The sequence below is a fragment of the Homarus americanus genome, unplaced genomic scaffold (genome assembly GCF_018991925.1).
Source record: "Homarus americanus isolate GMGI-L3 unplaced genomic scaffold, GMGI_Hamer_2.0 scaffold34360, whole genome shotgun sequence".
Lineage (NCBI taxonomy): Eukaryota > Metazoa > Arthropoda > Malacostraca > Decapoda > Nephropidae > Homarus > Homarus americanus.
In genome coordinates this window covers 11,407,202-11,421,045 of record NW_024739403.1, presented here as the reverse complement: position 1 = coordinate 11,421,045, position 13,844 = coordinate 11,407,202, and the positions used below count along the sequence as shown (strand labels likewise).

At 48.8% G+C, this 13,844-nt stretch overlaps 1 protein-coding gene across 1 annotated transcript; it reads left to right on the top strand.

Annotated features, from left to right (window-relative positions):
* Window positions 1-1,458: 1,458 nt before the first annotated feature.
* On the top strand, window positions 1,459-9,478 carry LOC121874649. The gene is made up of 3 exons (XM_042378877.1): window positions 1,459-1,537; window positions 1,930-3,444; window positions 9,249-9,478. Exons 1-3 carry the CDS (start codon window positions 1,459-1,461, stop codon window positions 9,476-9,478), a joined length of 1,824 nt encoding a protein of 607 aa, XP_042234811.1.
* The last annotated feature ends 4,366 nt before the right edge of the window (window positions 9,479-13,844 follow it).

The following is a 13,844-nucleotide window of genomic DNA, read 5'->3' as shown; positions in this document are numbered from 1 at the left end:
TGTGAGGTTGGTGTTTTCTGGTGTAAATCTTGTCATGTAGTGTTCCCAGTGTTGTTTGAAGGTTTTCGCTACTTCAACTGGATCTCTGATTCGTCTGCCGTTAACCTGTAGATATAATCGAAGGGTGGACGAGTTGTCCCCATCAGCTTGGCAATCCTTTGCCAGAACTCTTGGGAGTTGTGTGTCCTGTATGCCTGGACGACATTTACGAGACTTACCCAGTGCATTTCCTGGTCGTGGCGGAGGCCGAGGATCATAATGATATGTGCACTTCGTGGTGATGTCTGCTTGTGCTGGTGTGAGGTTGTGTTTGTTCTGTCCGAATCGTCGTCTGTAGCAGTGTAGTAGGTGATATGTTATCGTAAAGAGTTTGAAGGAGTATATTTTCTTATACGGGTATTTTAGTATGTGTGTGTCTGCTGCGGTGGTGATTGTCGGCCGGCAGGGCCTTAAGTGGGCCCGCATCGTGGGCGATTTTGATTGACTGATAGGTGATGCCATCTGTTGCTAGGCGCCTGTGATGCAGGTGGAGTGAGAGATGAGAGGCAGCAGGTTAGAGGGCGTCTATGTGTCAGTATTGTCTTTCCCATGTACATGTGAAAAGGAGACGTAACAATAAAAAGAGAATAAATAGAAAGCTTAACAAAATTGTTAACTGACGGGAATAAAATATATATGTACTGTAGATTTGATATACTAAAAGATATGTGAATGCATACACGTATTAATACTTGCATTATTATGTGATGTATGTGTGTGTAGGTAGAGATGTTTATTATTTTCATTTGTTTCAGGGTGAAGCTTAACTTTATAGGTATCAATATGGGATATTGCATCAATGAAGGGTATGCTTATTACCTTAATAGTTTTTCTTAGATAATACTAGTCTTGATGTTTGTTAATGTATGTTTTTATTTTGTACATTTAGTTATAGTGAGTTTTATACTTTATGTTTTTCTTTCTGTTCTGCTTTCTCTCTGCTCTGTTTTTTTTTGTGTACTATAATTGTGTGGTTAATGCTTTCTTTTTCTTAACATCGCATATCTGTTGGGATTTGGTAGCCATATTTGACATAGGGTGCTGCCAAATGTCTGTTTGTACTTCAAAACATTTACCAAGAAAAATCCCCAGGGTAATCCGATGTTAAAAACATATAAAATCATGTATAGTATATAGTATATATAGTATGTTTGCCTGATGTATGTAGGCGCTACTGTGACCAGCTGTCGTCTGATTTGTTTACAACTTTGAATCAACAGAATAATGATTTGCTAATTGTCATATTATGGAATAAATTATGTTTGTGTTTACCTTTACTTTAAATGTTCTCTTGTTCTAACTGGGTTTTGTTTTGTTCTGTTGCAGATGTATATGGATTTATGAGTTGAATAAAGCCTTGATTACTGAAGGTGTTTGATATCATACGACAATTTATTCAACTCATATTCTACTAGCAACATGGAACGCATATTCTGCCCCGACAAGCTTGATGTTGATCCAAATTCAACAGCTGCTGAGAAGGAATACAAGCATTGGGGTAAAACTTTTGAAAACTTTATTTATGAGTATGGAGACAGAGCGCATGACAAACTACGATGATTGACAAAATATGTGTCTGCTACTGTGCATGAATACTTTGCTGATGCTACGGAGTTTGACACAGCTATACAAGTGTTGGAAAAGGTGTATGTGAAAAAGAAAAATGAGATATTCACCAGACACCAGCTCGCCACAAGACGTCAGCGTCCTTCCGAAACACTAGATGAATTTCTTCGCGACTTGCACAGACTCAGCAAAGATTGTACTCTAAAAGCTGTCACGGCCGAAGAATATCGTGAAGAGTTAGTACGGGATGCCTTCATCAACGGACTGTCTTCTGCAAATATACGTCAACGTCTATTGGAAATCTGGCTCTCACACTCTCTCAAGCCTTTGATCAAGCTAGAGCCTTGGATCTTGCACAGCGTACTTCGGAAGCCTTCCAGCCATTAAGCCCTGTCATTGCAGCAGCTTCAGGATGTGTGGAGGAAACTGTTAAGTCACCACACACTAATCAACAAGATATACATCCAGTTGAGGACTCAACACTTGCTAGTATGACCACTAAGAAACGATGTTGGTTTTGTGGTGGCAGTCTTCATTTACGGGCGAGATGTCCAGCTAAAGATAGTGATTGCTCTTCATGTGGAAAAAGAGGGCACTGGGCAAAAGTCTGTCAGACTGAGGGTAAGAAACAGGTCACGGCATCAATTTCATCACCTACTCTTTGTGCCATCTCAGCTGCTGTTCCTCATTGCCTGAATTGCTCTGCTACAAACTTAAAGGTAAATGGAAGACGAATCTCTGGCCTTATTGATTTGGCAAGTTCTGAGAGTTTCATTGACAAGAGAGTGGCCCATCGGCTTAAGCTTCACATCAAACCCGTTTCCCAAAGCATAACCCTGGCAATGTCTTCTTCAACGGCTTCTGTGATAAGTGAATGGACGGTGGATCTCTATGTGAATGACAGTCATTATTCAAACACACGTCTGGGCGTCATTGAGAATCTTTGTGGTGATGTTATTCTTTGCATAGATTTCCAAAAACAACACTCCTCAGTTACCAAAGAGTATGGAGGACCCAGACCTGAGCTCAAGATTTCCAACATTGGTAACAAGCCTGTATGTAGCCTGGCATCAGCAGGCATGTCAGAACCACTGTTATTTGCAAACATGCAAAGAGATGCAAAGCCGATAGCCACCAAATCTAGGAAGTTTAGCCCTGATGACCAAAAGCTCATTACCAAAGAAATACAACGCTTACTGTTCGAAGGCATCATAGAATCAAGTACATCACCTTGGCGTGCACAGGTGGTGATTGCAAGAGATGATTCAGGCTGTCACAGAAAACGAATGAGCATCGACGACTCTTCTACGGTGAACATTTACACCAATCTCAACGCATATCCATTGCCAAACATTGAAACCATGGTCAACACTCTTGCTAAGTACCACGTGTTTTCAACATTTGTCCTAAAGAGCGCATACCATCAACTACGCATAAGCGAGTCTGATAAACCCTTTACAGCATTTGAAGCACATGGCAGACTGTATCAATTCACACGTGTACCATTTGGTGTCACTTATGGTGTTGCCGTTTTTCAAAGAGCCATAGACAAGTTCGTGGAGGAGGAGAATCTATGTGACACATTTCCCTACCTTGACAATAGTACCATAGATGGTCGGGATCAGAAAGAACATGACGCAAACCTTGAGAAATTTCTTGCTGCTGCTGAGGAAAGGAAGCTGACACTCAATACATCCAAATCTACAACATCAGCAACATCGATCAATCTTCTGGGTTATCAACTTGGAAATGGTCAAATTAAACCAGATCCTGAAAGGCTAAAACCACTGCAAGAACTTCCACCACCTACAAGCCGATCGACTCTTCAACGTGTTCTTGGTATGTACGCTAAGTGGTCCCAGAGTTTTCAGACAAGGCACGGCCTCTCTACAAGGCTAAATCTTTTCCTCTGGACCGTTAAGCCCTCACAGCTTTTGATGTCTTGAAGAAACTACTTGGGGAAGCTGCCCTAAATAGCATTGACCATGCCATCCCATTTGTTGTGGAGTGTGATGAGTCGGATGTGGCAGTGTCTGCTGTAGGTTATGTATCTAAGCTATTGTGCCGAGTAGCATTTATATATGTAATCACGTGGCAACACTGCACGTGTTATGTGGCAACATTGCCCCGAGGCTGCCATATGGCAAGGCAGTCTCAGTCTGACTCTGTGGGCCGTGCATGGCACACGCTAGTCACCACTTGTATTTCTCCTATCCGTTAATAAATGGACTTCAGTGTTACCCGGTGTTTCCCAACCCATCACTGCCTTCTTCAGGGAACACTTGGAACCTTCATGGTGCAGTGAGTAGGATCTGTGGACTTACAAGTGTGTGAACAATGGACAGTTAGCCGGCGATGTGCGACTGCCGGCAATGTGCGCGTCGACTCTTAGTGTGTTGTGTTGTGTTGCGTTGTGTTTCGCCTCTACGTGCAGTGTTGCTCCGTCACAGTGCGTTTTAGTGACGGTGGCAGTGTTAGTGTCAGTGTATTAGTGTGTCTAGAGCTGAGAGTTGAGCATTGGCCTGTTTTTTGTGGTATCCACGGAGCACGCAGGCGTACACCCTTCTCCCGTGACATCCGGGGAGACACTGACGTTCTTGCCTCCGCGGCAGCTCCAGCCTAAGGCCACCGCATCCGCTATCTCAAACACACACACACACACACACGCACGCACGCACGCACTCACGGACAGAACAGTGGACTCTATGCGTTATTTCTGCGCTGTTTATGTCATATATATGTGGTTCGAGCTGATGAGGCGCCACTTTATATACTAAACAGCGCGGTTCAAGCATACTAAGATGGGAGATGAGAAGGGACAACGTCAAGATGGGAGACACGACTCCCCACCACCTTCTCCTCTACCGGGCACAGATGGAGCTTCTGCGCCCACCGCCCCTCATCCTTCACCTCCAGCGACGGACATTACCACAATTCTGAGGTGGATGGACTACAGGGACGAGAGACGCAGAGAGATGGAACTTCAGAGGGAGGAGACACGAAGAGAGGAGGAAAAGGCGCACTTTGATGCAATATTGGCGACCCTGGCGCTAACCCACCCTCCCTCACTCGCGCACCAAGGCGCCAGTACCCTCCCTTCTCCACCACACCAGTGTCCTCCAGGTACTCTTGCTACTCCAACAGCTCCCAAGGCATCTGTTCAACCCCCACCCGCCCTCTCACCAGACGTCACGTTTCAGCTTTTTCGTGAGTGGAGGCGGCGGTGGACAGATTACTCCACAATGGTGGACCTTGACAGCATGCCTCCAAACAAACAGCTCATCAACTGAGGATGTGTTTGTCGCTGGAGACCCAGAGAGTTTTGGAGCACACGTTGCAAGTGCCTCCCGATTCTACGTCTTCAGTGACGGATGTGCTCGACCCTTTACAGGAGCACGTTAAAGGTCGGAATAACGAGGCCTTGCGTCGCCACGCCTTCACCAGCTGCAAGCAGGTGGAGAACGAATCCTTTGACGACTTTTTTGTACGTTTGAAGAGTTTGTCGGAGGAGATCGACGTCTGCAAGGCGCACAGCCGGGAATGTGAGGAAGCCTGGATCAAGCATGGGATCTTGACAGGTGACAGGCAAGAAGAGTTGGAGCAGCGACTCATCCCCCTGGACGCTTCCTCCACACTCCAGGTGGTAGTGACTGAATGTCGGTCATACGAGGCCACCAAGTCCGCCACCTCTGCCTTACGGGCCCCACCTGCTGTGAGAGCTATCTCACAATACAAGAAGGGTAAGAAGGCGGTCAACAACGTGAAGGCTGCCGCACGTTCTTCCACGCCTCCGCCTAGTGCTTCCTTTGGCAGCTGTGGAAAGCAGCATGGCCCCAAGACATGCCCGGCCGCCGACGCACTGTGTCGTGGATGTGACCGTAAGGGCCACTGGTTTAACACAGACAGGTGCCCTGCACGAGGCCGCAAGTGTCAGGCCTGCGGTCGCTATGGACACTACGACAAGTGCTGCCGCCAACCCAAGCCCAAAAGCCCGAGACGAGGAGGAAAGCAGCGCACTTCCCTCGGGGTGGTTCGCACGCAGCCCCCTTCAGATGGCCCACGCAGCCCCAAGCAGCAGCTGAGTCACATGAGGAGCGTGGAATCGACCACACGCCCCAGGGCTACCCCTTCCCCTACCATCCACGTCGCCGTCACACACGGTGATGTGTCGGGTCACATCGAGGTGATCCTGGACACCAGCGCTGATACTACGGTGATAGGCCTGAAGCACCTCCAGAAACTGGGCCTCACCAAACGCGGCCTGGGACCACTGCCGCAGCTGCAGTACTACAATGTGGACGGTTCCCAGATGCCGGACGCTGTGGGCTCCTTTCAAGCGGAGATCACTTACGGCGACAGGTCGTGTCACGGATGGATCGACGTGCAGCCTACTCTCGCTACACTCTTGTTGTCGTGGGAGCACTGCAAGGAGTTAGGCGTGGTGCCCAGAGACTTTCCCGAGCAGATCCCAGCTGCTCGGTACACCGCCAGCAGGGTGCGTGAGTCAACGAGCGACACGCCTGGCACTGCTGCACAGAGCTGCCCAGAACCCGCGTCCACTCCCGCCCCGCCTCCACCCAAGTCACGGCTGCTTCCTCTTCACAGCGAGACGTCTCCTTCAGCCGCAAGGGCCTACTTCCTGAAATAGTACTCGGATGTGCTGGTGACGAAGGAGGCCCTACGGACCGCGCCACTGAAGGCTTTGGCGGGTCCGCCTATGAGGATACACCTGCGGGAAGATGCACAGCCGTTTGCCATACACACTCCCCGGTTGATCCCCCTCGCCTTCAGGGATTCAGTCAAGAAGGAACTGGATTCCATGGTGGCCCAGGGTGTCATTGTACCCGTTGGTGACGACCCGTCCCCTTGGTGCCACCCTCTAGTCGCTGTGGCTAAAACTAACGGTGGAGTGCGGATTACTACCGACTTGTCTAAGCTTAACATCCAGGTGTCCCGTCCCGCCCACCCTTCACCCACACCTTTTGCAGCTATACGGAGTGTGGACCCGAAGGTACGGCACTTCTCGACAATGGACGCCCTCTGTGGTTACTGGCAGATCCCACTGAAGAAGGAGGATCAGCCACTGACCACTTTCATCACGCCTTACGGACGCTTCCGCTACTGCCGTGGCCCTATGAGATTCGTTGCTACGGGGGACGCCTTCTGTCTCCGTGGTGACATGGCATTTCAAGGCGTGACCAACTGCGTGAAGGTAGTGGATGACGTCCTCCTCTACGATGAGGACTACCTGACGCATCTTCGCCGCATCGACGAGGTACTGACCAGGTGTAGGGCGCACGGCATCACTCTGAATGACGAGAAGTTCGTCTTGGCCGCACCTGCAGTGTCTTTCTGCGGCTATCGACTCTCAAGGGATGGCATTGCTGCAGACCCGTAGAAAGTTCGCGCCATAGCGGTCTTTGCAAAACCTGCCAACCTTACGGATCTCAGGTCTTTCATGGGCCTGGTGAACCAGCTGGCAGAATTTTCTCCTGACGTCTCCGCCGCTGCCGGGCCTCTCCGTCCCCTGATGAGCCCCAAGAGGGCTTTCACGTGGACCCCTGACCACGACCTCGCCTTTCATAAGGTGAAGGAGGCCCTGTCAAGTCCACCTATCCTCGCTACTTTCGACCCAGCGCTCCCCACCGTCCTCCAGACAGACGCCTCGCGCCTGTACGGGGTTGGTTACGCCCTTCTCCAGGATCACGGTGGAGGAAAGTACCGGCTCGTACAGTGTGGCTCTCGCTTCCTCACCAATGCTGAGTCTCGCTATGCTACCATCGAGCTGGAGCTGCTGGCAGTGGTATGGGCCTTATCGAAGTGCAAATTTTACTTGATTGGCCTACAGCACTTCGACCTCATCACAGACCACAGGCCCTTGGTCCCCATTCTTAATCACTATTCTCTGGACGCCATCGAGAATCCCCGCCTCCAGCGCTTGAAGGAGAAGATTTTGGCCTTCGTCTTTACCGCGGCTTGGCGCGCAGGTAAGGAGTTGTGCATCCCGGATGCCCTCTCCCGCTCCCCAGTCTGCCGCCCGACACCTGAAGACGAGATGCTCAGCACCGAGGCCGGTTTCTCCGTTAGCAACATCGTCACTTTGCAGGCCGTACAGTCCCTCGCCAGCACCCAGTCCTCAGTGTCGCCACCTGACAGCGATCTGGCCCTTGAGGAACTACGGACCGCGGCACGCGACGAGCCCTCCTACATTCAGCTCTTGGAGAGTGTGAGGACTGGGTTCCCTCGCGACCGTTTTGACCTCCACAACGCCTTACGCCCATATTGGAAGATACTTGAGGACCTCTACGCAGATGGGGACCTCGTCCTGTACGGTGCCCGTGTGGTCGTCCCTGCAGCTCTCCGTCGTCGCGTTCTGGCCCGCTTACACGACAGCCATCGTGGAGCAGAGGCCACCAAGCGCCGCGCAAGGCAGGCTGTGTACTGGCCCGGCATTGACGCGGATATCGTCAATACGGTCCGTGCCTGTGAGCCGTGCCAGATCATGCAGCCCAGTCAACAGCAGGAGCCCCTTTTGTGCGACGACGAACCCACCAGGCCCTTCGAATCCGTGTCGGCAGATTTCTTCAACACAGCTGGGAAACATTTCCTAATTGTCGCCGACTGACTCTCTGGCTGGCCTGTGGTGGTAGTCTGTGGCTCGGACACGACGTCCGCGGCCACCATTCGCCACTTCCGGCACCTCTTTCGTGATCTGGGCGTCCCCGTACGTCTGCGGACGGACAATGGGCCACAGTTCACCAGCCGGGACTTCACAGGATTCCTGGAGCGTTGGGGAGTCCGCCACATCGTGTCAACACCCCACTACCCACAGTCAAACGGCCATGCTGAGGCTGCGGTCAAGACAGTCAAGCACCTCATCCTCAAGGTGGCCCTTCAGGCAACATAGACTGTGAGGCGTTTGACAAAGGAATCCTGGAGGTTCGTAATACTCCCACCCACACAGGGCGCTCCCCTGCCCAGATCCTGTATGGTCACCCTCTCCGCTCTTGCGTTCCTGCACACGCCAAGGCCTTTGCGAAGGAGTGGCAGACCAGAGCCGAGAGCTGCGACCACCGCGCCGCTTCACGTGCCCAGGACGCCAAGGCTCGGTATGACGACCGTGCCCGCCCTCTTCAGCCACTGGAGATTGGTGCCCTTGTCCGCGTCCAGGACCCGACGACGACACGTTGGGACAAGGTGGGCATAGTGATGGGCGTCGGCCGGTCGCGGGACTACAAGGTCAGGATGCCGAGCGGCCGTGTCTGGTGGAGGAACCGCCGCTTCCTCCGGCCAGTCCCACCCCCTGCTGCTGGCCCCCTGACCGAGGACGAGTCCCCTACACCTCACGAGGATCCGTCCCACAGTGCACCTCGACGCTCGGAGCGACTTAGGACTAAGAAGTCCGCTCAAGACAAAGACTATGAGCGTGAGGGGGGGAGGGAGGTGTAGGTTATGTATCTAAGTTACTGTGCCGAGTAGCATTTATATATGTAATCACGTGGCAACACTGCACGTGTTATGTGGCAACATTGCCCCCGAGGCTGCCATATAGCAAGGCAGTCTCAGTCTGACTCTGTGGGCAGTGCATGGCACATGCTAGTCACCACTTGTATTTCTCCTATCCGTTAATAAATGGACTTCAGTGTTCCCCGGTGTTTCCTTACCCATCACTGCCTTCTTCAGGGAACACTTGGAACCTTCATCTGCTACTTTGAATCAAACTGGTCGGCCAGTAGCCTTCATGTCTCGGATGTTATCTGGCAGTGAGATTCACTATCCTCCTGTTGAGGAGCCGACTGCAATAATTGAAGCGGTGAGAAAGTGGTCTCACCCGTTGTTGGGACGGCACTTCACCATTGTTACTGACCAGTGATCAGTTGCATTTATGACAAGATACAAGGGTGGCGGCTCGAACTCGGTTGTTTTAACTATTCCATTTGATATCGGCCAGGTAGAGACTACTTTCACCCAAGTTTTCTGCGGAGCCATCTCATCGTCAAACCTAACTGTCATCCATGAAGGGCTCTGCCACCCGGGGGTTGTCAGAATGCTTCATTTTGTCCGGACAAAGAACCTCCCATTTTCTACGGAGGATGTGAAAAAGGTCTGTTCAACTTGTCGTGTATGTGCTGAAATCAAGCCAACATTTCACAGGCCTACTGAAAATACCCTTATCAAAGCTACTCATCCAATGGATAGACTGAGCATTGACTTCAAAGGTCCTCTTCCATCAGGCACGAGAAACTCATATCTCTTTACTGCTATGGATGAATATTCCAGGTTTCCCTTTGCTATTCCATGTGCTGACATGACATCCTCAACTGTCATCAGATGTCTGGACACCATCTTCTCGCTTTGTGGTATGGCGAGTTTTGTCCACTCTGATCGAGGAAGTGCATTTATGTCTCATGAAGTGAAAACCCATCTCGCTAGTCGTGGAGTGGCGTCCAGCAAAACTACACCTTACCACCCAACAGGAAACAGTCAAATAGAACAGTACGATGGCATAATCTGTAAGTCCATATGTTTAGCTGCCAAATCTCGAGATGTTACGGATATTGAATGGGAGGCTCTCCTACCTGAAGCACTTCACTCCATTAGATCATTGCTCTCAACAGCCATCAACGTGACTCCACACGCGAGGTTTTTCAATTTTCCGAGACGATCTTGTCAGGGTACATCCCTGCCAACATGGCTAACGACTCCAGGTCCTGTTTTCTTACTCCGATTCGTCCGCTCAATCAAAGGTGACCCTCTCGTTGATGACGTGGAGCTCCTCGAGGCTAATCCAACATATGCACACATCAAGTATCCAGATGGACGTGAATCTTCAGTTTCCCTCCGTGATCTTGCTCCATGCCCTAATGGAACCTCATCCTCAGAGATCTCTGCCGGATCAACCTCACCTTCAATGTTGCCAGAAACATTGGATAATGGTGAGGGAGTTGCTGCAGAGGGAGATACCGGGACAACATTGCTGAATCCTAGTATCATGCAGGAGTTACCTCTTTGTCGTTCTACTCGGCAGCGAAGAGAACCCCAGCGATACGGCTATGATGTTTGATTGATTATGTTGGCAGGGGTGAATGTCATATTATGGAATAAATTGTTTGTGTTTACCTTTACAGTACTTTAAATGTTCTCTTGTTCTAATTGGGTTTTGTTTTATTCTGTTGCAGATGTATATGGATTTATGAGTTGAATAAAGCCTTGATTACTGAAGGTGTTTGATATCATACGACACTTATATTGTTTAGGAGGTAAGATTCCATTTTGTGAAATAGTAATATAAATTGTATAATAAATGTTAAAACAGTTTTTTCCTAAGAATATTGTAAGAACAATAAAGATCGCCGAGGACATAACTGGTGCAAGTAGAAATACATTTTGGAGCCAGTACATGACCAGTACTTGCCAACCTCATGTTGTCATTTCCACTGTGAACATTACCACGTTGTATAGGATTTATATATATATATATATATATATATATCTTAAAACCTCTGTGTCCGGACACGGGAATCCGGGATAACTATCCGCAATTCCTCTAGACCATAAGCGTGACAATGAGTGTTCAATATTTTATGATACAGTAAAGTGTCCGGTAAAAGTCGGAAGTCTTCTATACATATAGTTGTTTTGGGTGCAACTAAAATCTGACCTTTAAAGTATTTCCTAATCTTGCCCCACACTGGGTGATTATTCTGATCACTGCAGACTTTCCTTAAGTCCCAGCATAACACATCATCACTACTGCGAGGACTAAGCTTCATAATTGGCCTGTGAATAAATGGGGGATTGATGGTAAATAATAATACTACGAAATAGTCAAAACTGCAGTGCTTAATGTATATCATCGAGTTCCCGAAGTTTATCGGCAACAGTTTCGCAACTGCCGGAAAGCCAACATACAAACACGTCCAGTTCTTCAGGCAGAAGCAGCTTCTGTGTCGAAAGTGGGTCGAGAGTGAGTTGTCCATCTGCGGGTATGGAGAATTATTAAAATTGTTCAGATTCGAGGAGATTAAACGCGTATTCTTGCTCGGGTACGAGCTAATATAGATGAGCGTGGGTTCCACACCTTGGCCGCAGCTGGGACTGCGCTGCTGATCATTTCTCTGACTAATTATGATAATTTTCATAGAGAACAGGTTCCGTTATTCTAGTCCTCTCAATCCAAGTCTATCAATATTCTATATGGTTCAAGTTTACGCAAGGAGCAAGCTACCAGGATTGCCTCGGGGATCTCTTCACGACCTGCCTCGTCAGCTTCACGTAAGAACACTGCACTTGAGAGGAGCAAAGCTGGTGTTTCTGGTGAGAGGAATGGTGTATTTTGCCGTTATTGTAAACAACCTGGTCATGTCATAGCCAACTGTCGAAAATTGGACGCTAAACGCAATTCCTCTGGCCAAAGCAGACCTTTTATCCATGTCAGCGTTGTAAATAATACAGTGGAATTATTCGACCCCCGTGCAAGTGATAAACTTGATTCAGCTTTGGGGACTCTCCCATCACTAGAGCTAAACTCATTCAAGAGCAGTCTCGTGACTCCGAATTGAAACAACACTAGGGTCATCTTATTGGTGTACATGATTTGCACAATTTCCCTAATTATTCTTACCTCAAGTACGGCTTGCTCATGCGTAAATTTAGACCCTTAGGCCGCTTTCACACAGCACGGTTCTTCGCCGTGGCCGTTCACGGCACGGTGCCGTGGACTGCAGTTGACTGACTGGTTCATATGTACGTTTTCACACGGCAGAGTCACGGCGAATCTGCCGTCCAGGCACTATGTTGCACTCATGGCGTCTCACTGCATTGTCCAGTCCTGTGACCGTACACGGTTGTAATCATCTGTGCTTGTCAATACACGTCTTCACATCTCACGGCAATTTCCCATGTCTACACACGGCTGCAAATTCAGCCCAACTGTCGACTCCCTAGTGGCGAGACGTGTGGAAAACTTGTCCATAATTACTGACTATTAACAATTTACAACAATGGAGAATTTATGAAATTGCTATAGACCTGCTAATATATCTCGTGGAACTGAAACCTGTTTTGTGGGACAAGAGCCTAGATGATTACAAACGTCGAAATTTGACCGTAGCTGCCTGAAGGGATGTTGCAAAGGCTCCCATTGTGTCTCTGTTCATTCAGTGGATGTATCCAATAGATTCTGCATTGTCGCGTTTTTTCCTTATATACAGAAGGTACAGATATCGCAAACGCCTCATGAGATCCAATGCCTTCCACTGCTCAGTACAGACTGCAAACCAGAGCGGACTGAGCCGTAGCTATGCACGGCAGATCTGTTGGCTTCACGACCGAAAACCATCATCTCTACGGCGCCGTGGCTGTTCACGGGCACGGTGAAAAACCATGCTGTGAGAAAGAGGCCTTACGGCAAGAGAACTTCAGTATCATCCATGATGGTGTAGGCGGTCACCTTGGTGTACGTAAGAGATACACGATTCTCTCTCATTTTTCTGGCTTAAATAAGATATTAGCTCCTACTGTAGGACCTGTCACATTTGTCAGGTCAAAGGTAAATCTGGAACTGGTACCAAAGCAGCTCCTCTTCACCGGATTCCCATCGTAGAAGAACCTTTCAGTAGTGATAGATTGTGTGGGACCACTACCCATGACTAGACGAGGTCATTAAATCTTGCTAATCGTCATTGCTGTTGTTACCCGTTACCCCGAGGCCATTCCTCTCCGGAATATTACCACTAAGAGTGTTGTTGGGGCCCTGATCAGGTATTTTACGCAGGTTGGTCTATCTGCCACTGTGCAGTCGAATTAGGGGGTAAAATTTTTCCTCTGGGTTGTTCGGGCAGGTAATGAAAACCTTGGGAGTCTGTTATTGTCGCTCGGAGACTTTTCACTCTCAAAGATAAGGAATAATTGAACACCTCCACCATTTCCTCAAAACTATGATTAAAGCATTTTGCTTAGACAGGTCAAGAATGGGATGAAAACATTGATGTTTTGTTGTTCTCTGTGAGGGACAGTGTACAGGAAAGTTTAAGATTTGCCTCTTTATATTTATCTATGGCCATGAGATTCGAGGTCTCTTAAAGGTCCTTAAGGAGTGCTGGCTGAGTGAAAAGGATACTGATTCAATTGGTGCATATGTTCATAAATTTAAGGAACACCTAAAGTTAATTCTTGAAGATGCTCATGTCCACCCAGCTAAGGTTAAGGAAGGTGATTAGGTCTTAGCCCCTCTTATC

Bases quoted from the DNA above. Each gene is read 5' to 3' on its own strand.
- LOC121874649 (XM_042378877.1), top strand. From the start codon at position 1,459: ATGGAACGCATATTCTGCCCCGACAAGCTTGATGTTGATCCAAATTCA. The intron at 1,538-1,929 runs GTAAAACTTTTG...CACTCTCTCAAG, and splicing joins GAAGGAATACAAGCATTGGG to CCTTTGATCAAGCTAGAGCC. The intron at 3,445-9,248 runs GTATGTACGCTA...AATGGACTTCAG, and splicing joins GACTCTTCAACGTGTTCTTG to TGTTCCCCGGTGTTTCCTTA.